At 40.6% G+C, this 23,181-nt stretch overlaps 2 protein-coding genes across 2 annotated transcripts in view; one reads left to right on the top strand and one right to left on the bottom strand.

Moving 5' to 3' along the window:
• Positions 1–7,234, bottom strand: part of LOC104822219 (extensin-2) — a 46,028-nt gene extending 38,794 nt beyond the window's left edge. The window contains 1 exon segment of the mRNA XM_019203503.1: positions 6,168–7,234. Within this exon segment, the coding sequence (XP_019059048.1) occupies positions 6,168–7,234 (1,067 nt within the window).
• Positions 7,235–14,049: 6,815 nt separating this feature from the next.
• On the top strand, positions 14,050–14,555 carry LOC104822213 (2S seed storage protein 5-like). Its single transcript, XM_010553352.1, has one exon. It carries the CDS (start codon positions 14,059–14,061, stop codon positions 14,527–14,529), a length of 471 nt encoding a protein of 156 aa, XP_010551654.1. The 5' UTR covers positions 14,050–14,058; the 3' UTR covers positions 14,530–14,555.
• Positions 14,556–23,181: the final 8,626 nt, after the last annotated feature.

The following is a 23,181-nucleotide window of genomic DNA, read 5'->3' as shown; positions in this document are numbered from 1 at the left end:
TAGATGAGTATGGGATAGTGATACGCTATCTCTGCGTGTTCCTCATCCCATCCTTACCACCAGGTCCAAGTCCGACTTGATAACCCAATTCAAACTCAACCATATTTGAGCTATGAGAATAACGATTTTTCCATACTGCCTCACCAAGATAGTCAGGTACGCTCAGCTAGGGCATGACCCGTAACCATGACGATCGAGGCCTTGACAACTGCTCTACTAATGGGCGTTAATAGCTTGAGATTAAACATGAGGCTTCATTTGGCTTGAACACCAGGATACCTTGACTGAATTCAAGTCATTCCAGTCAAGTTGTTCTGATCAACTCAGTTGAACTACTCTTAGTTCGATTGAGTCGTCTATGTACAGAATCCCTTGGCCAAACAACAATTGTTTGCCTTAGATTCGATACCAGAACCCTCTCAAGATCCTAATTCAGTTATTTGATTCGAGACAACGATTGCACAATCAAAATTCTGAATTCTGGATTGTCATCGAGCTTGGTCTTATGTGAGGCTTTGATTCCAATTCTGATAATTGATCCGACACAACGGTTGTTCGATCAAAAACCTGAATTTTGGAATCTCGGATTGTCTGAGGTCCAGACCGACCGGTCCAGCCTGTGGACCGATCAGTCTGACCAGTTCAGACCGTTCTTAAATATTCGGTCTTGGTCCAAGACCCAGAGCGGTCGGTCCAACCTTTGGACCGATCGGTCTGGACCTATTCGGACTGAACGGACTGATCTCTTGTCTAATGTCCTAGACCGTTCGGTCGAACCTTTGGACCGATCGGTCCAGTCTCTCAGACCGAGTGCAGACCGACCCCGAAGACCGAACGTTCCACCCGATCCAGACTGATCGGTCCGAAGACCAGAATGGGCGGTCTGACGAATGTGATCCAAAATCCTCTTATGGTCATCGGTCCAGACCGGTCGGTCCAACCCTTGGACCGGTCGGTCTGACCTAATTTGACCTAAAAAGGAATAATCGCCGTCACGCGCAAACCGATTGGTCTACACTCTAGACCGGTCGGTCCACGCGACGGACAAACTTCGGATCTCGGTTTCGGGTCCCGAAAACTAGGGTTTTCATCCCCGTTTCGACGTACCGTCAAGCCTCCCAAGATCCCTCGCTCATCCATGCATCATTCAACAATCAAAATCATCAAACACGCATAGATCTAATGTTTACATGCATTCTAACCATTAAAACCATGAAAACATGCAGAGATCTATAGTTTACATGCATTCTAACAATTAAAATCATGCAAACAAACAAAGATCTATTGTTTACATGCACTTTAACAATTAAAATCATGCAAACAAGCAACAGGCACGTCGATATACAGAGAACCAGGCTCTGATACCACTGTTGGGTATCCTTCGGGTTTCTAGCATGCGATCTCATCGATCTAGGGTTTGGTTTCTAAGTTTCATGCAGCGGAAGAAATAGATCTAAACCTAGTCAAACGTCACACAAAACCAATTGTGCAATAACCCGAAAGAACGTGTATATCACCGTGGGATTCGAGTACTTACCTCGTTCTATCAAGATCTGGAAGTATCAATCGATCCAGGGCCTGTTTTAATCACCAAGAGTTGAAAGTACAACTCCTCTACACGTATCCACACCGGCGGGATGAATTCCAACACTTTGGAACGTATCTGCTAGGATTTGTGAAGAGAAAACGATGTCCTAGACTTAGTTTCGATATTCCTCAGTTTAGAACTCAAGAGAAAGCTTCTCCAAGGCTCTAGAATGTGTCTAGGACGTGTTAGGCTAATTTCCTAGGGTTTGTGGCGGCTCCCATGATTAATAGGATTACCTAAACCCTAAAACGCGAAAAAGAAAATTTTCCCAAAAGTCGGACCGTCCGGTCTAGGTCTGGACCGGACGGTCTGACTCCTACGTGGAACGGACGGTCCATCTCTCTACGCAGAACGGACGGTCTGGCACTTGCGGAACGGTCGGTCTGTTCCTCAGCGGAACGGATGGACTAATACAACTGGACCGTCCGGTCCAGGACTGGACCGGACGGTCTGGCCATCTAGAACCCTTCCAGCTCGTTCTGTGGTTCCTTCTCGCGTCGTTCTCTTCACGTGTGATCCATCCCTAATGGTGTGTGACCCTGTAGGCCCATTCGAAGTGGTAGTGGCTTCAGAAACTCTTCCCCGAACCACATGTCATGGTTAGCCTCTAGCAAGAAACCATGACTACCCACCTAGAATAGAGTTAGAGATGATCTAACAAAGCCAGCGACCAACGCACTGAAAACTCCTTTTCATGCTCGTTTCGGTCAAATCTCGTTTCCATTCTTCGTATTCTTCACGTATAAGTCCATCCCTATTGGTGTGTGACCCTGTAGGCCCATTCGAAGTGGTAGTGGCTTCAGAACCTCTTTCCCGAACCACAACTCATGGTTAGCCTCGCCTCTGGAAAGACGCCATGACGACCCACCTAGAATAGAGTTAGAGGTGATCTAACAAAGTCAGCAATAGCTCGAATTCAGATCCTTTGTCTCACGATGTCATATGTTGAACAAGGGCATGGTATTAGCCACCCTTCAAGTTCAACCGCTTACTCGTCTTGGCAAATTGACTGATAAAATAGATGTAACTTCATCTATAGCGTGGCCACGCATTTTCACAGTCTGATTTCCACGAGGGACCAGCGATATCTCTCCTGTTAAGGAGGTGACAAGTCTCATATTGCATGTCTACTATCTCCATATGATTCGTGAACGTATCTGATCAACGCCGTTATAATCATCCGGTTAAAGACAACGTTTGACGCAGTCAATACACGCCACTCCTCATATAAGATACTCTAGACATCTCAGGTCTGAGGATCCAAGAACGAACCGCTGTATGAGATTCAAGTCATGACTCTTGTCCATATGACAATCTCATGCGAGTCTTCCAGTCACTCGTTCCAAACGAGTACCCATGATTGTGATCTGCATCCAATGCATATGATCATCATCATCTATCACATATCATGTTGGTCTTAATTCATCACTGTTCCCACAATGACAACTGACTAGAGAGTTTAGAATCATCTGCAATGATTCATGGATATCTACCGAAACATAACAAACATGCCAATCATATAACGGGAAAAGTAATGCATTTATAAACCAATGAACCAATACATAGTCTAAATGTCATATCACAGATCATCGTAGAGCATTAAAACCAATGAACCAATACATAGTCTTTACTTATTTATGTTGTTTTTTTTAACTTTCATAAAATCTAGTAGCCTATAAATAGAACAAAGAACATAATGTAGCATCAAAAAATAAACTTTTATACATTTTGTGAGATGTATTCTCCTTTTTTTTTGGTAATTGAGTTTTGGAACTTATCGCATTTCTATTTGTGGCGTTCATCTCGACTTATCAAACGGACATCGATAACCGTTTGTGATGCATTCTTTATACCAAGATTGCTAATCACGACGTTAGGTCTAGATTACAACGCTCTTTCAGACTCGTGTCAAGGTTGATTCTACACATTGGTTAGAGGTCCTGGTCTTCACCCGTCTAGTTAGAGATCAATGCATGGTCCTTTGTTCTGCATCATGGTAACCCAAGATAGGGCTCGGACTCGAGTGGGAGAGATAAATTATTTCTTCGATAGAGCTTATATTTTCAAATTTCGATTCAATTGAATCCATGCTCCTCAACTTTCGCAACAGTTTTTTGCTTCGCTCTCACTTGAAAATTTCCGCATATTTTTACTTATCCAAAATCTCTCAATTTTATCGGTAACAACTTAGTAGATATTTGATATTTTTACTAAAATCTCTGTAAACTTCTATTCAATTTTAATTACGAACTTAAATTCTTGGGGATTTTTTTTTCTTCATTTGATAGTCTTCCATTATAAACACAAACGACGTTAAATCTTAATAAATTTCATTTACGGTTCTAGTGACGTGGATAACCACATCATTTTTTTTTGTCAAAGATCCACGTCACATTTGTGTTTCTCATTTTCACCCAATAAAACTACTTCACGATTTAGTTGTTCACCAAACTCGATCCCGGTTGACTCGACTCCACCACCTTATATCTCGCCGGTCTTGACTCGTCTGGACAGATCCAAGACTCCATTCGCTTCAAAACCAGTCATCCTTAGTACATTTCCACACCAGAAATATTTTCGTTGTGACCGTTTCAAAAAGAAGAACAAATATGATTGATCGTATCTATAAATCGATCCAATGATTTTCGACGATATGACCGAGAACCGACTCAGACAAGCTGAAATGTCATTTGTCTCCTTAGTTGGTGAGATGACGGACGTATCAACGCTGTCGATTTCTCACTAGAGAATTCATCAGTGCCGATCGATGCTTATTCAAACTGTTCGACATACGACGCCGAAGCTTGGCCGTGAAGATTGGCCAATGGAGACTCTAGAATGCCGACACAGAATGGTGATGGTGATGGTGGTACTTATGGAGGCTTGTGAAGAAGGCCGACGACGAAGACGAGAAACTGGAGCTGGAGGAAGTGAACACCGAGGACGATGAAGACGACACTGTGCGTGGGTATGAACAGCAAAAACAGCTCGTCGATGATAGAGAGTGAACCTCTGGTCCTCCTCTTGACGTCGTTCTCGACGATGTGGTCGTCGTTGTGTTTCCTCTGAATTTCAAAGAAAACAATTCGAAAGAATTATGAAAAAAAAACAATAGAATTCCCGAGTTCGAGTTTCAAGTCGGGAAAGGGAGCATATATTCTAATCACATGGGTTGCTCCTACCTCCAAGATTAGTTTGGTCGAGGTCTGGGACACACGTTTACCCAAAAACAAACAGAAGATTTCTAAAATGCCCCTGAAACTAATTGATTCGGCAAACCCAACAAGAAGAGAGAGAGAGGAGGAAGAGATGCGTCGTATACAAAATCTCTAAATCAATCTGGGGTTATGATTTTTTTTACTCAATTTTACTTTTTTAAATTATAATATTATTTCTGACAAAATAAAATGAAGTGGATAGCTAGGCTAGTAGAATTTTAAAAAGAATTCATTAATATTTAACGGCGTTTTAGTTGTGATAAAAATTGGTAATGGTTCCAAGATTTTGTGTAGACATTTGATATTTTTAAAAATATAATGTAATCTATTATCAAATTAAAAATTTATGTATGAAAATGTCACATTTGATAAAATACATATAGGAAAATGTCATTTTTTCTTTAATATACGAGGATGACGATAATAAAAGATGTTTCTTTTCCAACCGCATATTATAAATGACACATCTTCATTTTTTATTTGTTGGTGTCTTCCCAAAAGGCCTCAACTTTTCTTTAAAAAATATGGTATATAGTCTGTCTAATTTTGGTATTGTAGAACCGTTTTGAAAGTTTAGATTTTTTAGAGTTTTCTGAATTGTGAGTGAATTCTCATTTCCACTGTCTTTCCAAACTCGCCTCTTTGGAATGAAATATATAATCGATCTTAATGGTTATGTATAAATTTTTTTGGAGATTTTTATTATATTTTGAAAATAAAAAAAATGTTTCTACGTCACCCCTTGCGATATCATTCGTTTTCACATGTTACTAGTGTCATTGATGTCCAAACCGAACAAGACTTTTATTTTTCAATCAATAAAAATAAATGTATAGAAGACAATGTTTGATAAATAAATGTGAACAATTTTATTAATACATATAGATGGAGGAATACAAATACTCCATGCAAGTGGTGATCAACTTAACATAACAATATCAAACATCACGTGTCAAAAGAACCAAAAGTGAAATAAGAAATTGTTGAAAACAAAAATTTAGATATGTATTTAGTTGAAAAGAAAAATATTACCCAACTTCAATATAGGAATCTGATGGAGACTTGCGTGCAAGACATCGAGATGGAGAATAATACGTCGAAGGAGGTATACAACGCTTTTAACATATGGTGGTGGTGCTTATTTGTACACAGGTTTTGGAGAAGGAGAATAGTATGGCGGAGGTGGGGGAGAAATGTAAACGTATGGCGGTGGTGGAGACTTGTACTCGGGTTTTGGAGAGGGAGAGTAGTATGGCGGAGGTGGAGGAGAACTGTAAACATACGGTGGTGGTAGAGACTTGTACTCAGGTTTTGGAGAAGGAGAGTAGTATGGCGGAGGTGGAGGAGAACTGTAAACATACGGTGGTGGGGGAGACTTGTACTCGGATTTGGGAGATGGAGAGTAGTATGGTGGAGGTGGGGGAGAGCTGTAAATGTACGGTGGTGGTAGAGACTTATACTTCGGTTTTGGAGAGGGAGAGTAGTATGGCGGAGGTGGAGGAGAACTATAAACATACGGTGGTGGAGGAGACTTGTACTCAGGTTTTGGAGAAGGAGAATAGTATGGCGAAGGTGGGGGAGAAGTGTAAAGGTATGGCGGTGGTGGAGACTTGTACTCGGGTTTTGGAGAGGGAGAATAGTATGGCGGAGGTGGAGGAGAACTGTAAACATACGGTGGTGGTGGAGACTTGTACTCGGGTTTTGGAGAGGGAGAGTACTATGGCGGAGGTGGGGGAGAAGTGTAAACGTATGGCGGTGGTGGAGACTTGTACTCAGGTTTTGGAGAAGGAGAGTAGTACGGCGGAGGTGGAGGAGAACTATAAACATACGGCGGTGGTGGAGACTTGTACTCAGGTTTTGGAGAAGGAGAGTAGTATGGCGGAGGTGGAGGAGAACTGTAAACATACGGTGGTGGTGGAGACTTGTACTAAGGTTTTGGAGATGGAGAGTAGTATGGAGGAGGTGGGGGAGAAGTGTAAACATACGGTGGTGGTGGGGACTTGTACTCAGATTTGGGAGATGGAGAGTAGTATGGCGGAGGTGGAGGAGAAGTGTAAACGTACGGTGGTGGTGGAGACTTGTACTCAGGTTTTGGAGATGGAGAATAGTAGGGCGGAGGCGGGGGAGAGTTATAGATGTATAGAGGTGGTGGAGATTTGTACTCGGGTTTTGGAGAAGGTGAGTAATAAGGAGGAGGTGGTGGAGATTTGTAAACGTATTGTTTAGGATGAGGCTTGTATTTAGGACCGTCTCTTCTGTATTTTAGAGGAGACGGTGGTGATTTGTAGTAGTAAGGAGATTTGTTTTTGTGAGATGGAGACGAGTATGTTGTTGTTGGTGGCGGTGGAGAAGCGTAGACGTACGGTTCATAAGAGGCCACAGCCACTGCCACCGCGCTAACCACCAACGCGTATGCCATGAGAGCCATTGTTGGCGTTCCCATTCTTATTCTCTTTCTTTTCTTGATTTCTTGATTTGCTTTTGCATCTCTTTATATACTATTCTTTTTTATTTTTATAATTCGATATATAGTTTTATTACAACCTGCATCATTCGTGGTTTGGCACTCTCTCATTGCATGTGTCCGACGTGCTTGGCGTGTTGCCCTTTCAATTTTCAGTGTCTCTCTGTGAAGTTCTCAATGGGAAATGATTACAAGGACCGAAATCAGCTGGAAGAACAACCAAATCAGCCGTCGGCTTGAAGTTAATCAACGTAGACAAGAAGAGACCAGAAAAGAATACTTGAATTGTTTATTCTACGTTAATGTCTGTACAATGGAGATTCACACGGTTATGTTAAGTAAATAGAGTAAAAGGAAAGTAAAGATTTGTACATACAAATATGTTAAGTACGTGCTAGGAGAATGGAAAGATTCCATTCTCATGTTGATTTCCATGATTCATTCCTTTATGTGCCAACGTTTACTTCAGCTAATTGCTCCTTAATTCTCCTTATGACCATTACGTGAATCATGCTCCAATATGTCTTGTCTTCTAGTTTCTTGCAGCTGAAGTTACCGAGAGTTACCGTCATGAGATTTCCAAGTTTGGCTCTTCGAGTCTTGGCTTGATGTTCGTTCCTTCGTCTTCCTCAACATTCCCCCTCAAGATTGGTCGTCGATTATCGACAAGGCCAATCTTTCCGAGGAGTTTGTTGAGAACGTGTGACGTGGTAGCTTTAGTGAGTATGTCGGCGAGTTGTTCTGAGCTTTTGGTGTAGACCGTGGTGATGATTCCTTTGTCGATCTTCTCCCGTATGAGATGACAATCCACTTCGATATGTTTTGTCCTCTCGTGAAATACTGAGTTCGCCGCAATGTGCATCGCCGCTTGATTGTCACAGTGAAGTGGCATCGGGTGCGGATTAGTGATGCCGAGATCTTCCAACAAGTTTTTCAGCCATACAAGTTCACACGTCGTATTGGCCATTGCTCTGTATTCTGCCTCAGCACTTGATTGCGCCACCACCGATTGTTTTTTGCTCTTCCAAGTAACAAGGTTTCCTCCAACGAATGTGCAGAAACCCGTTGTAGATTTTCGGTCTATAGTGTCTCCAGCCCAATCCGCGTCGCAATATCCTACAATTCCCGTGTCCTTATTGCATTGTAGCCATATCCCTTTGCTTGGACTTCCTTTCAAGTATCGCAGTATCCGATTCACCATATTCCAGTGTAGAGTTGTCGGAGCATGCATCCACTGGCTTACCTGATTCACCGAAAAACATATATCAGGTCTCGTGATGGTTAAGTATATTAACTTACCTACAACGCGTCGATATAGTGTGATGTCCATGAAACATTCCCCCTCGCGTTGAGTCTTATAAGCTATCTCCAAAGGTGTGGTCACCGGTTTTGCTCCGAGTTTTCCTGTGTCAGTTAGAAGATCAAGTGTATATTTGCGCTGCGACAAAAAAATTCCGTTAGGTGTTCGAAGAATTTCAATGCCAAGAAAATATTTAAGCTCCCCAAGATCCTTAATGTCGAATGTACATTTCAGAAAAGCCTTCGTCTGAACGATCCCTGCATTGTCACTTCCGGTAATAATGATATCGTCGACATATACAAGGATGACAATGTTACCGACATCAGAGTTGCGGAAGAACAGTGAGTGATCGGCCTCACTTCTATGAAATCCCTGGGATGTGAGCGCCGATTGGAGTTTGTGATACCACGCTCTAGGGGATTGCTTTAATCCGTATATGGCTTTCTGTAATTTACAAACTTTTCCATTGCCAAGACGTTCTTTCAAGCTCGGAGGTGGTGTCATGTAAATGTCCTCCTCCAAATCACCCTGTAAAAATGCGTTTCTCACGTCCATCTGCCACAAATCCCAAGACAAGTTAGTTGCTAAAGACAAAATGACTCGAAATGATTTAAGGTTAGCAACGGGAGCGAATGTGTCTGTATAGTCCTCTCCGTATGTTTGAGTGAACCCTTTTGCGACTAATCGCGCTTTGTAACGTTCTATGTCCCCGTTGCTCTTGTATTTGATTTTATAAATCCATTTGCTTCCAGTCTTTGGGTAAGGTCGTGACTGTCCAAGTTTTGTTTCGTTCGAGAGCGTCGATTTCTTCTTGCATGGCATCCCTCCAAACTTGGTGTTGGTTTGCCTCATCAAATGTGGATGGTTCTGTCCCCTGATCGATTTTACTGATTAGTGGGTAAATGATCAATAGAATAACAATTTTGTATAGGATATTTAACCGTATAGACATTAAGGTGTTGTTCTCCCTGTGTTTTGTCCGATCGAGAGACCTCCTGTGTGTGGGATGCATGTTCTCTGTATCGTGCGGGGGTTTGAATGTTGCGGCGTTGTCTGTCACGAGCCAGCATATAGTCTTGTAATTCGACGGGACCTCCATGATCGAGTTCGGTGGTGATTTGAGCTGGGCCTGATTCTGGTACATGGCGAATCAATTCCGGCACAGCTTCAGATTCTGCGGCGGCTCGAACATGGTCTGAGTTTTCTTCTGATTCCGCTGTCGTTCGAGTTTGATTTTCCTGGATGTCCATTTCCTGCAGAAAGTCAAAGTTACCTGGTGGAGAGAGATTGAGTTCCCTTTGTTGGTTGCTTGCATCTTCTGGTTGTGACACGATAGCAAGGGAATCCATATTTGACTCCTTGTTTTGCTCATAACTCATGGGAGGGTTGTTTGTTGTTTCACGGGCGAGCTCCAGAAGATGACGTGCTGATATTTGAAAATTAGGCGATGCCAGGGACAAATTATCTAAGGTTTCTCGTTGCTTGTTCAGGAAGTAAGGTTGGTCCTCTTCAAAGATGACATCCCTTGAAATATACAAATGTCGGCTAGTAGGATGATAACACTTATACCCTTTTTGGGTTGATGGGTAGCCAAGAAAAATACATTTCGTACTTTTCGGATCTAACTTGGTCCGTGAGCCATCTGCAATCAAAGGGTAGCACACACATCCAAAAACTCGTAAGTGTGAAATCGAATCTTGAGATTTGTGCAATACCTCGAATGGAGATTTATCGTTCAACACTTTCGTCGGTAATCGATTAATGATGTAGCATGCAAGTGTGACAGCATCTCCCCAATAAGACTTAGGCACATTTCGGTGAAGAAGGAGTGTTCGGGCCACTTCGATCAAATGTCGGTTTTTGCGTTCGGCTACACCGTTTTGTTGAGGCGTATATGGGCATGATCTTTGGTGAACGACACCATTGGAGGCCAAGAAATCTGCAAATTGTTTACTCATATATTCTCCTCCGCTATCCGTTCTTAACGTCTTGACCTTGCACTCAAAATGGTTAGAGACATAGGCAAAGAAACGTTTAAAAACATCAAATACACCACTTTTGTTTGGAAGAAGATAAATCCATGTGTACTTGGATTTTTCATCAATAAACGAAACAAAATACTTATTTTGATCCCGAGAAAATACGGGAGATGTCCAAACATCCGAGTGTACCAAATCAAAGCAATGTTCATACGTAGTAGTAGAATTTGGAAAAACACTATGACAATGTTTGCCTAAGACACAAGCCTCACAAAAAGTGTTATCGAAACTTGAATTAGGAACAAGCATCTTTAGCACTTTGTGATGGGGATGTCCAAGTCTTGCATGCCATATGGAAGAGAAAGCAAATTCGGAAGAAAAACTAGGCTCTTCAAGGAGATATAGGTTGTCCTTTTTGAAGCCGTTTCCAAGAGTAGTTCCGGTTTTAGTATCCTGAAAGACAACCTTGTTAGAATCGAAAATAACCGAGCAATCTATTTGTTGAGTAAGTGCTGGAATTGAAAGCAAGTTGGTTTTAAAATCTGGAACTTGATAGGCCGGAACAGTTTTATCGAACACACATAAATCACCTTGGCCAAGAATGGGTACATGCTTTCCATTAGCTACTGATACTGATCCTTTTAAATACTTAATGTTACGTAATAGTTCTGAGTCACTAATCATATGACTTGTTGCACCTGAATCAATAATAAGTGATTTTCGAAGTAATTTAGTGCAGGAAGAGATGTTACCGGACTCCTTGTCTTTCATGGCAAGGAGGAGTTGTTTAAATCCTTGGATTTCATCCGAGGTGAAACTCATTGTGTTTGCTGCCGTCATTGCTTGTCCTCGGTTGTGTGGAGCATCACGGTACCTAGCCGGCTTGAGATGCGGGTGAAGAACCCAGCACTTGTCACGCACATGACCGGATCGCTTGCAGTGATCGCACATCAGCCCTCGTCGGTCTCCATCACGTTCACGAGCATGATCAGAATCACGGCTTCGTTCACGACGGTTCGAGTGACTTGGATAATACGGACCTGGACCTCTGCGGAAGTGTGCCATCTCGCTAGGCCCTGCAAAAAGGTTACGTCCAGCTTCTTCTCTTTTTAACATCATGCATACCTCGTCATATTTGGGCAGACGGTCTTGGCGGAGTATGTGGTATATCAAGTCATTGTACGATCCATCCAAGGTGAGGAGAATAGAGAATACTTTGTCTTCCTCCAACCTATCCTTGAAAGCTTTGAGATTCACCGTGGGTGGGCGTAACTCTTCCAATTCAGTCCACAATGCACTAAATTCTCCGTGGATGACGTTGAACGACTTACCGTTCTGCTGCAAGGTAAACATCCTTTTCTTAAGTTCAAATATGCGACATAGGTTCGTCACATTACCGTACACATTTTGTAATGCTTCCCACAGCTCCTTTGCCGTTTCCGGTGCTATGAACGACTTGAGGATATTGGAGTCCAAGGAGCTTTGGAGAATTGCCAAGGCAAGGCTGTCCTCTTGAACCCACTTGTTGTTCTCGGCAATTTGACGTGCAATAGTTTCAGCGTTTGCAGTCTGTTCAACGTCGGTTTCAGCATCTGTCGCTTGATTCTCGTCCGAGTCTGTGGCTTGCGTTTTGGTGATATGATCCCAAAGGCCACGACTTTTAAGGACGGCCTTAGCTGCTTTCGACCAATAAAAGTAGTTCTCTCCCGTTAAGGTGACAAGGATAAGCTTCGCGGCAACGTTCTCCATTGCTTGAGGCGAAAAGACGAAAGGAATCTGATTTGGGGGTTTAAGATAGATCTGTTTGAAGGGATTTCGGTATTCTTAGCCAACCAGGCTCTGATACCATGTGAAGTTCTCAATGGGAAATGATTACAAGGACCGAAATCAGCTGGAAGAACAACCAAATCAGCCGTCGGCTTGAAGTTAATCAACGTAGACAAGAAGAGACCAGAAAAGAATACTTGAATTGTTTATTCTACGTTAATATCTGTACAATGGAGATTCACACCTATATTGAAAGAGAAGAAAATAGAGTAAAAGGAAAGTAAAGATTTGTACATACAAATATGTTAAGTACGTGCTAGGAGAATGGAAAGATTCCATTCTCATGTTGATTTCCATGATTCATTCCTTTATGTGCCAACGTTTACTTCAGCTAATTGCTCCTTAATTCTCCTTATGACCATTACGTGAATCATGCTCCAATATGTCTTGTCTTCTAGTTTCTTGCAGCTGAAGTTACCGAGAGTTACCGTCATGAGATTGCCAAGTTTGGCTCTTCGAGTCTTGGCTTGATGTTCGTTCCTTCGTCTTCCTCAACACTCTCTTGTACGTACTCTCTTTGAAATGTTCTAAAGATTCTCATATGATTTTGTTGGCACGATTTGTCTTAATTTGATTTATTTCTTTTTATAATAAATAGAAACAAAAGTAGTCCAAAGATATTAAAAAAAAACGTCTTGCCACGTCAGATTAATGAAGATAAAAGAAGATTCACATTTTCCGTTTTTTTAACTCCAAAGACACAAGTAGCCAAAAGATTGCTCCAACAAATACTAGGAGGAGATTCTCTCTTATTAATTACTTGATTACAGATTAATAATCATATAACGGCTTCTGCTTTGTATCACGCATATCACCATTAAAATCAGTAAAGATGCAAAAACAGAAAATTAATCATTTTATAATAAAAAAATATTAAAATAATAAACTATAATTTCTTATAAACTATATTAGATATTCATATATATAAATTATGATTATCTATGAAATATAATTGTCAAACGAACTTAACTATATTAATTGTTCACTTGAACAATATATGTGGAGCAAACATCAAGTCGTATATATGTCCACTTTCGAAAATAAATTTTGTTATACTGAATGCATAATTAATTCGTAATGGGATTAGAAAGTAGAGAAGACGTTAAAACGTTTTATTAAGGATGAGTGCAAGTTACATTATTTTGCTTCTAACCTCAGCATACATGCACCCACTCACACGATTAGGTGTGACGACTCAACTCCACGCCGAATTCAAAACCCTTGAAACATGCATGCATGCACGTACGTGCCGGTTTCAGGTTTAGTAAGGGGTAGCCTGGAACTGGCATTGTCCGACAGGGATGTTGCAGATGTTGGGCAAGTTCCTAGCAGCTTGGAACATCTGAGCCCCCGCCGCGTTGGGCACGTCGGCGGATCCATTGTTGGCAAGCCCTGAGCTGCTGTTGCTGCTGGAACTCCCTCTGGCAGCGTCCTTGTGGGCCCCTCTGGTTCACGTCGTCTTCGTCGAACTCAACCACCGTGCGGTAGATGGAGGCGTTAGACAGGACGAGGAAGAGGGCAAAAGTTGCCAAGAGGACTATGAGCTTCGCCATGTTTGTATAGATATACATATATATATATACTAACGGACGAGGAAGAGGGCAAAAGTTGCCAAGAGGACTATGAGCTTCGCCATGTTTGTATAGATATACATATATATATATACTAACATCTATACAAACATGGCGAAGCTCATAGTCCTCTTGGCAACTTTTGCCCTCTTCCTCGTCCTGTCTAACGCCTCCATCTACCGCACGGTGGTTGAGTTCGACGAAGACGACGTGAACCAGAGGGGCCCACAAGGACGCTGCCAGAGGGAGTTCCAGCAGCAACAGCAGCTCAGGGCTTGCCAACAATGGATCCGCCGACGCGCCCAACGCGGCGGTGGCTGGGCCGACGATGACATCGAGCTCGTGACCGAAGACGACGACGTGAACCAGAGGCCGCCAGCCCTCCGACAGTGCTGCAACGAGCTGCGCCAAGTTGACCGCATGTGCGTGTGCCCAGTGATAAGGCACGCGGCTCAACAGGTGAGGTACCAGGGACAGCACCAGCCGCAGCAGGTGAGACAGATGTTCCAAGCTGCTAGGAACTTGCCCAACATCTGCAACATCCCTGTCGGACAATGCCAGTTCCAGGCTACCGCTTACTAAACCCGAAACGGGAATGCACGTGCATGCATGCATCTGCGAGCGATTTCAAGGGTTTCTAGGGTTTCGAATTCGGTGTTGAGTTGAGTTTGTGTTAGTCATCACACCTAATCGTGTGAGTGGGTGCATGTATGCTGAGGTTAGACGAAGCTAAATAATGTAACTTGCACTCATCCTTAATAAAATGTTTTAACGACTTCTCTACTTTATAACCCCTTTACGAATTGGCGAAAACAGTTTGCACGTCCAATATTATGCATTCAATATACCAAAGTTTATTTTCGAAAGTGGACATATATACGACTCGATGTTTGCTCCACATATAGTATAAAAATGTCCGTACAATGAATTTAGGAAACACTTACCTAGTGTAGTTATTATATTATAATTAAGACCGGTTGTGACATTTGATTCGGTTTATAATATATGAGACTCAATATGCAATATAAGAATCACTTCTACTTTTGCTGACTTTCATGTATACCATGTGCATAATGATGGGCAAATTATTCGGGTTACAAATATATTCTTATGCAAACTTTGTGCATACAACTGAATTTTCCAATTGAAAGTTGTAGAAATTTGATTCGAAATGATTAACACAATTATTGTATTCATCACATTTGTTAGTTGATTCGAAATGATTAACACAATTATTGTATTCATCACATTTGTTAGTCGATTAGAAATGATGAACACAATTATTTTTTGATGACTGGTGTAAAAAAATCTATAAAATTATGTTTGTCTTTATTATGGATGATACAAAAGTTTAAATAAGTAATGTAATCTTCGTGTGAATTTTTAATTCTATTAGAAGTATAATTTCTAAATTGAATTTCAATGTAGGTTATCTAAGTTTAAACCTTCATATTATGTAAATTTTTCATAATTCTCTTGGCAAGCTCATACAAAACAATACATATATGAGGTTATACAATCTTTAAATTTCGACGTCAAAATGTATCTCATAAACACATTATTGTTCTTCAAACTGTAATTTTCAAATACTTCCTAGTATTTCAAAAACGTCCACAAAAAAATCAAAATTAATCTCCAAAATGATTATACACAACCCGCTATATAATGGAGTCCTTGGAGAGTGGGTGTGGAAAAAACAGTATAGTACGTAATTATATTTGTCAACGCAACCTCCAAATGTTTGAAATGGCAATCCGTTATTGGATGACTGGTTTTTCATCACTAGGGAATCATAATCACTTTGACGTGTAGTGCAATGTTTATCGAAAAAGATGGAATCATTTTTTTGTATTATTAACTAGGCTATGTCGGTTCATTTGTAGATTTTATTTATTTATTTATAAATTCACCATTTATAAAAAAAACAATATATTCCACTGGTAAAGAAAGTTGAAGGTATTGATCCAAATTTGGATAGTTCAACCGGTGAAATGGAGATGCAAATCATTTGTCTTGTCCTGAATTCGGACCTCAAGTTTAGAGAGCTGGTGTATATTTCAAATTACATGGCTGGTCACCGATCTCGAAATTAGTCTGAAGTTTGGTTCATACACTCGGATATCCAAAAAAAAAAAATTGAAGCTATTGAGAGACATCAACATATAGAACATTAAGATAAGCCAAAAACACATCAACTATTGGTGAAATAAACATTTGTATCCATTTTTTCCTTGACTCATTGGAGAGAGTTAAGAGAGAGTTAAGAGAGAACACAAATCAAACAAAAGAAAACCCAAAAAACATCATTACTCTCACCTTACATACATAAGTATATATAAACAAATATATAAATACACATATATATACACAATATATACATGTTTATACATAACAATGATTAAACAAATATATACATATATGCATGTATACACATGTTTATGTGTATAAATAAAAATATATACATGTCTATAGTTTTTGAAATGGTATTTTCAAACGAAATCCGTTGACATTCTATTGATTTTTTTTTTAACTGAAACTTTCAACCGAAATTCGTTGGAAATTTTGTGTCGGATTTTTCAATTGAAATCCGTTGAAATTTCTAATCAAAATCTGATTGAAACTACATTACAAATTTTTAACCGATTTTTTCAATTAAAATATATTGGAAATTTTCAACAGAAGTTTTCAAACTAAAATCCATTGAAATTTAGTTGAAAAATTTTTAACCGGAATTTTCAATTGAAATACGTTGAAATTTTCAACTGAAATTTGTTGAAAATTTTCAACTAAAATTCTTGAAATCCTAGTAGGGATCTTCATTTGAATTATCCAACTGAAATTAGTTAAACTTTCCAACTGAATTTTTTAAAATTCTATCCCAAAATTTTATTTGAAATATGTTAGAATTTCAACCTAAATCAGTTGAAATTTTCAACTAAAATTCTGTTAGGAATTTTGACTAAATTTTCCAATTGAAATACGTTTAAAATTTTCGATTGAAATTTGCTCAATTCAGCTGAAATGTGTTGAAAAATTGTTGAAAAATTCTCAACGGACTCTGTTGGAGAAATCTATTGGAAATCGTTTGTTTGTTTTTTTCGACCCTCTCGTTACAAACAAATTGCACTTTTATTCATATTTAAAGTTTCAATAATAGATGGTTCATTATCTTCGTCTCTTAATTAGAAGTCAAAGTTTGAATCCTATCCTGAAATGGAACAATCCTTGAATTCAACCCTTTACAATTTTATACGTTGATCCAAAGACGAATGAATATTAATCTAACTATGCAAGATTTAAAAGTATCACTTCATAGTTAAACACCGTTTAAAACATATCGTGGTCTATCAAATATATATATATATATATATATAAACATAACGGTTTCTTTTTATTGTTTTTTTTTTGTTAAAACGTAAATATTATAAATCTGGAAAACAAAAATTACAAAGGAGTGTCACACTTCATGATCATCCCCAGTCATAGGTTTTCAGTACATAAAACAAACAAAATCAGTATTCTCCAGGATAATAAGAGTCTAGCAACGAACTAGAACCTCTCAAACATTCGGAACCATATCGATAGCAGCGAGTTGTTGTGGTGTAAGCAACCCCATTCCTTCCTTATCGAAGTGAGACGCCTCCTAGTTTGTGTCAGGACCTCCTTGACGAGAATCTCCACCGACTAGATTGAGAATCATGTAACCGGATATTCCTTTCTCTCCAAATGTTATAAATAGCACATTGAAATATCAACATAATCATAAGACTCGAGCATCTTTCATCTGAACATTTCCCGACCCAATCAATCCATCCCAAGAAAGTTGTTTGAGGTGTTACTTGAAGTGTTGAATATCGTAGTAGTGAAGACCAGATCGCGATTGAGTAGCTGCAGCTGAAGAAGAGATGATCCACCGTCTCATGCTCCGAGTCGCATAATAAACATCACTCTGGAACATTCAGACCCCACCGTAGCATTCTGTCCCGAGTCGACAGCCTGTTTCTTGCCACCAACCAAGAAAGAAAAGCGTGTTTTGGTACACATTTTTTGAACCAGATCAATTACCTTGCTCCATGGTACTCGTGGGGATGAGCCATATAGAAGCTTCCAAGCTCTTGTCGTCGTAAAGGATCGGTGATCCTCGGAGGAGTAATGAGGAGACCAGTAAAAGCTGTCTTCCCGAGCAGAGGATGAAGGAAGATGCATAGTTGTTAGCGCTACCTAAAGAGTTTCAACACCCTGCGATCTAGCCGGAGATATGAGCCAACCATCCTCATTACAAGCATCCCTGACCAGAACTGACCTCGGTATACCTAGTTGTCGAGGACCACCTTCTCCGATTGTGAAAATTAGTGGGCCTTCAGGCAACCAAGAGTCCATCCAGAAGCTACAAGTTTTACCATTCCCCAGACAACATCGTAGAAAATCCCTGGTCGTACTTCGGAGCCTTAAGAGCTTGTGCCAAGTCCAACTCCCTTTTCCTCGTGCTCTAACATCCCAGTAAAAGTTGTTTCTCTCTATTGTTCATTATCCATGCATACGTGATCTGATTTCTCTCTATTTTCCATTAGTACATGCATACTTAATAAGCAATTTCCACGCGACAATGTACATGAATGTACTATCTTGAACCGATGTCGATCTCTTTTTTTATCGAACTCTCTCTTCTCGGTGAACCTGATTTTGCGAACACCGAGAAAACCTCGCCGGAAAAACAAAACAGAAAAGAAATGTGCATCAGATCGTTTAACGAGTTCGGATCGAACGTTGTGTTCGTCCTACGTCTCGGAGGAAGGAAGTTCTTTATTCACGCAGAGTTTTACAACCGATCGAACTGATCTCACACCAAGAACCGAGAACGAAGCTCTTGAGAAAAGAATGAATCGTATTTTTTCAGAGGAGGAAGACGATGACCTTTTTAATCTGATTTTCCCGCTGGAGACGAATTTACCGAATTGCCCTTCGAGCTCGAATCATTTCTGGCCAATCCTCGGAACGACGTCGTCCCAGCTAACCCAGGAAACCCTCTGATACCTTTGGAGGGTTCCCCTGTATCTTCCTGTTTTTCACTTCTTCTTCTTCTTCTCAACCGTATGTTTCAGACACATACACTTCAATTCTCCACCTTGTCTGTAACATTCCCTGATGAAACCTTAGCTCCCTTCCGCAACCCTCAGATCTCAAACTTCGACCAAACCCAGCAAGTTCAACATTCGTTTGAACTTGCCTACCGGAACAGTTTTAGTTAAAATGTCAGCTAAGTTGTGATCTGTATGTACCTGTGATACTGCGACCTTTCCTTCAGCAATGATATCTCTGATGAAATGCAGCCTTATGTCTATGTGCTTGGTCCTCTCATGGTGTACGCTGTTTTTCGACAGACTTATCGCACTTTGAGAATCGCACAAAACCTCCACACAGTCTTGATCTGTAATCGCTCTCCTACGAGTCCTTTAAGCCATAACCCTTCCTTGATAGCTTCTGTAAGTGCCATGTATTCAGCCTCTGTAGTCGAGAGAGCTACCACATGTTGCAGGCTTGACTTCCAACTCACAACATTGCCGCCAACCATAAATACAAAGCCTGATATGGACCTTCTCTTGTCTACGTCTGATGCATAGTCTGCATCACAGAATCCTTTCACCTGAAAACTCGAGCTTTGTTTGTATTTTAGCCCGAGTCTCTGCGTTCCCTTCATGTATCTCAGCACCCATTTGACTGCTTCCCAATGTGTCTTTTCTGGTTTACTCATAAACCGACTGATTACACCCACCGGGTATGCTAAGTCCGGTCTTGTCCCTATCATGGCATACATGATACTGCCAACTGCATTTGCGTATGGGACATTTTCTTTGAACTCCTGATCAATCTCATCTTTGTTCAGGCTTGAACACAACTTGAAATGTGATCCCAATGGGGTTTGTATAGCTTTGGATTCATCCATGTGAAATGCAGTAAGTACCTTGTGTAGGTAATCAACCTGTGATAGCAAGAGCTTGTTTCCAAGTCTATCCCTTTTAATATCCATGCCAAGTATTTTCTTAGCAGGTCCTAGGTCCTTCATCTCGAATTCAGCCCCTAGTGCTTGCTTCAACTCCTAGATTTCTGCATAATCTTTTGTTGCAATTTACATATCAACATATAGTAGCAGGTAGATGAGCGAGCCATTCTTTGAATTTTTGTAGTATACACACGGGTCATATCTACTTTTGATATACCCTTGGCTCTGAATGAATGTGTCAAACCTCTGGTTCCAAAGTCTAGGTGATTGCTTCAATCCGTAGAGGGACTTTTTTAGTAGGCAAACCATTTCCTCCTTACCCTTTTCCACGAATCCTTCAGCCTTGGCTGTGACATATATATTTCCTCTTCCAAGTTGTCGTGTAGAAACGCTGTTTTAACATCCATTTGTTCCAGCTCTAGGTCTAGATACACCACGAGAGACAGGAGAACTCGGATAGAAACATGCTTTACCACAGGAGCAAAGACTTCATTGTAATCTATTCCTTCAACTTGAGAAAAGCCCTTTGCAACTAACCTTGCTTTGAACCTTGGTTCTTCAACACCTGGTATATCTGGTTTCCTTTTTAGTACCCACTTTCAACCCACAATTCTTTTATTTGCAGGTCTATTTGTTAGCACCCATGTCTTGTTCTGTTTGAGAGAAGCCATTTTCTCCAGCATAGCCTTGTTCCAGCTTTTCCAGTCTTTGCTTCTTCTTGCTTCCTGAACTGTCATGGGTTCTTCTGTTTCTAGATCATCTGCCGAGGTGAGGGCAAATGCTATTGACGCTGAGTCATCAAATCTTGAGGGTGGCTTAATTTCCCTCCTGGTTCTGTCTCTGGCTAACAGATAGTCAACTAAGTCTTCTTCATATTCAGATTTTTCCTCGGATTGACTCTCTGACTCGGACTCACTATGCTCCTGTTGGTTTTCCAGTTGTGTCTGAGGCTGATCATCAATCTGTTCCTTTTCTATATCAGAAGCTCCACCTCAAGCTTTTATCCTTTCGTCTGTCTGAAGATCTTGAAGTATTGGAATATGCCCTGTTTCCTGTTCAGTTGATTGTTCCTGCTCCTTTTGCTTCTCTGACTCTGTTTCCCTACTCAGCTCTTTGTAGACACGTGATTCATCAAATTTTACATTTCTACATGTTACCACTTTCTGCTCTTCTATTAACCATACTCTGTAGCCTTTCACCCCTCTCGGGTAACCTACGAATACTCCCTTCTTTGCTCTTGGGAGTAATTTACCTTGATCTGAATGTACATAAGCAATGCAGCCGAATTTTTTCAGATGCCTGTAGCTGGGATCTGTTCCTGACCATTTTTCGTTTGGTATTCCGAAGTCTATAACTATTGATGGAGATCGGTTGATAATGTGGACACATGTTGACGCTGCTTCTGCCCAAAATGCCTGTGGTAAACCAGATTCAGACAACAAACATCTAGCCTTTTCCATGATTGTTCGGTCCATCCTTTCGGCAACACCATTTTGCTGGGGTGTATAGGAGCATGTTCTATGTCTTTGAATTCCTTGCTCCTTACAGAAGTTGTCGAATCTTACGTTGCAGTACTCTAGACCATTGTCGATTCTTAGAGTCTTCAGCCTCTTCCCTGTTTGATTTTCTACCAGGCATTTCCATTCCACAAATTTGTCAAAAGCCTCATCTTTAGACTTTAAGAAATAGATCCACACTTTCCTTGAGAAGTCGTCAATGAAAGTTATGAAATATTGGCTTCTTGACATTGATTGTGGGACATTTGGTGAGCCCAAAGATCTGAATGAACATAGTTCAGGATATCCTTTGACGTGTGTTGTCCTGTTCTAAACACTAACCTGTTTGCCTTTCCAAAGATGCAGTTTTCGCAAAATTTGAGTGTTGAGATCTCTTTGTTCTGTATCAGTCCTCTTTTGACCAATATCTCCATTCCTTTTTGGCTCATATGTCCCAACCTGCTGTGCCATAGCCCCGTGTTATCAGCTGAAGGTTCTGTTTGATTAACCTCATCCATAACTGTCTTTCCATCTAGCACATACAATCCATCTGTCAGCTTTCCCTTCAATATTGTTCTGCAACCCTTGATCACCTTCAGACATCCTTCTTGGGACTTATACCAACATCTCTACTGCTCAAAAGTTCCTAGTGATAGTAGGTTTCTTCTTAGCTCAGGAATGTACCTTACTTTGGTGAGCAAAATTGTAGAACCATCATGTGCTCTGATCTTTATGTTTCCAATCCCTTTAACATTACATACAGCAAAGTTCCCCATTCTGACCCTTTCTGATTCATTTTCTTCGAAACTAGTGAACCATTCTTTTCTTGGACACATGTGAAAAGAGCATCCTGAATCCAAAATCCACTCCTCATTTGTGTATCTACTTGTTACTGATAGTAATTCTGAAAAACTTCCGATCTTGTCCTCTGTTGTATTTGTGTCTCCCTTTACTACTGCAGCTTCAGGTTTTCCATTCTTAGACTGATCCTGATCCTTCTTTCTGGATCGACAGTCTTTCTTGTAATGACCCTTTTTTCCACAGTACCAATAGTCACCTTTGGTTCGTGACTTGGACCTTGATCTTGATTTCTTTCTTCCATGATTCTCCCTTTGTTCCGATCTACCTCTGACCATTAATCCATCTCCATTTGCTTTTGGCCCTTTTCCCTATGCCATCAGTTCAAGTTCCTTTGATCTTGCTGCGGCTTTAACTTCCTCGGCCGTAATAGTTGTTCTTGAGTACTTCAACACTTCTATGAGTTGTTCGTAAGGAGATGGTAATGAGTTCAAAAGGTATACAGCTTGGTATTCTTCCTCTACTTTGACTTGCAGATTTTGCAAATCTGACAGCAGTTTCTGAAACACATCAAGATTTTCTTCAATCGTTTTATTTTCTTCCATTCTAAACCCTGAGATTCGTTGCATCAGATACATTCTATTTGGCAAGGATTGTTCCAAATAGAGTTTCTCCAATAGATTCCAGATGCCAAATGCTGACTTTTCTTGAATCACTTTCCTTAGAATCTAATCCGAAAGACACAGAACTATAAGGTTTCTTGTCTTTCTGCTCCTTTCTTCCCTTATTTTGATATCCATGGAGCTTGTTGCCTGATCATCAGATTTTAGGACTGAATCGGTTTCCAGAACTGATCTTATCTCTGATGTTTCTGTCAACTCGGTTACCCCTGTTGCTGGTGTCATTGCTCCCAATGGTGGCTTCATCTCTTCTACTTGC

Source organism: Tarenaya hassleriana, unplaced genomic scaffold (genome assembly GCF_000463585.1).
Source record: "Tarenaya hassleriana unplaced genomic scaffold, ASM46358v1 Cleome358, whole genome shotgun sequence".
NCBI lineage: Eukaryota > Viridiplantae > Streptophyta > Magnoliopsida > Brassicales > Cleomaceae > Tarenaya > Tarenaya hassleriana.
Note: the sequence above shows the minus strand (reverse complement) of the source record. Positions and strands in the feature narration are given on the sequence as shown.

Coding starts and splice junctions, on each gene's coding strand:
- LOC104822213 (XM_010553352.1), top strand. CDS start 14,059: ATGGCGAAGCTCATAGTCCTCTTGGCAACTTTTGCCCTCTTCCTCGTC.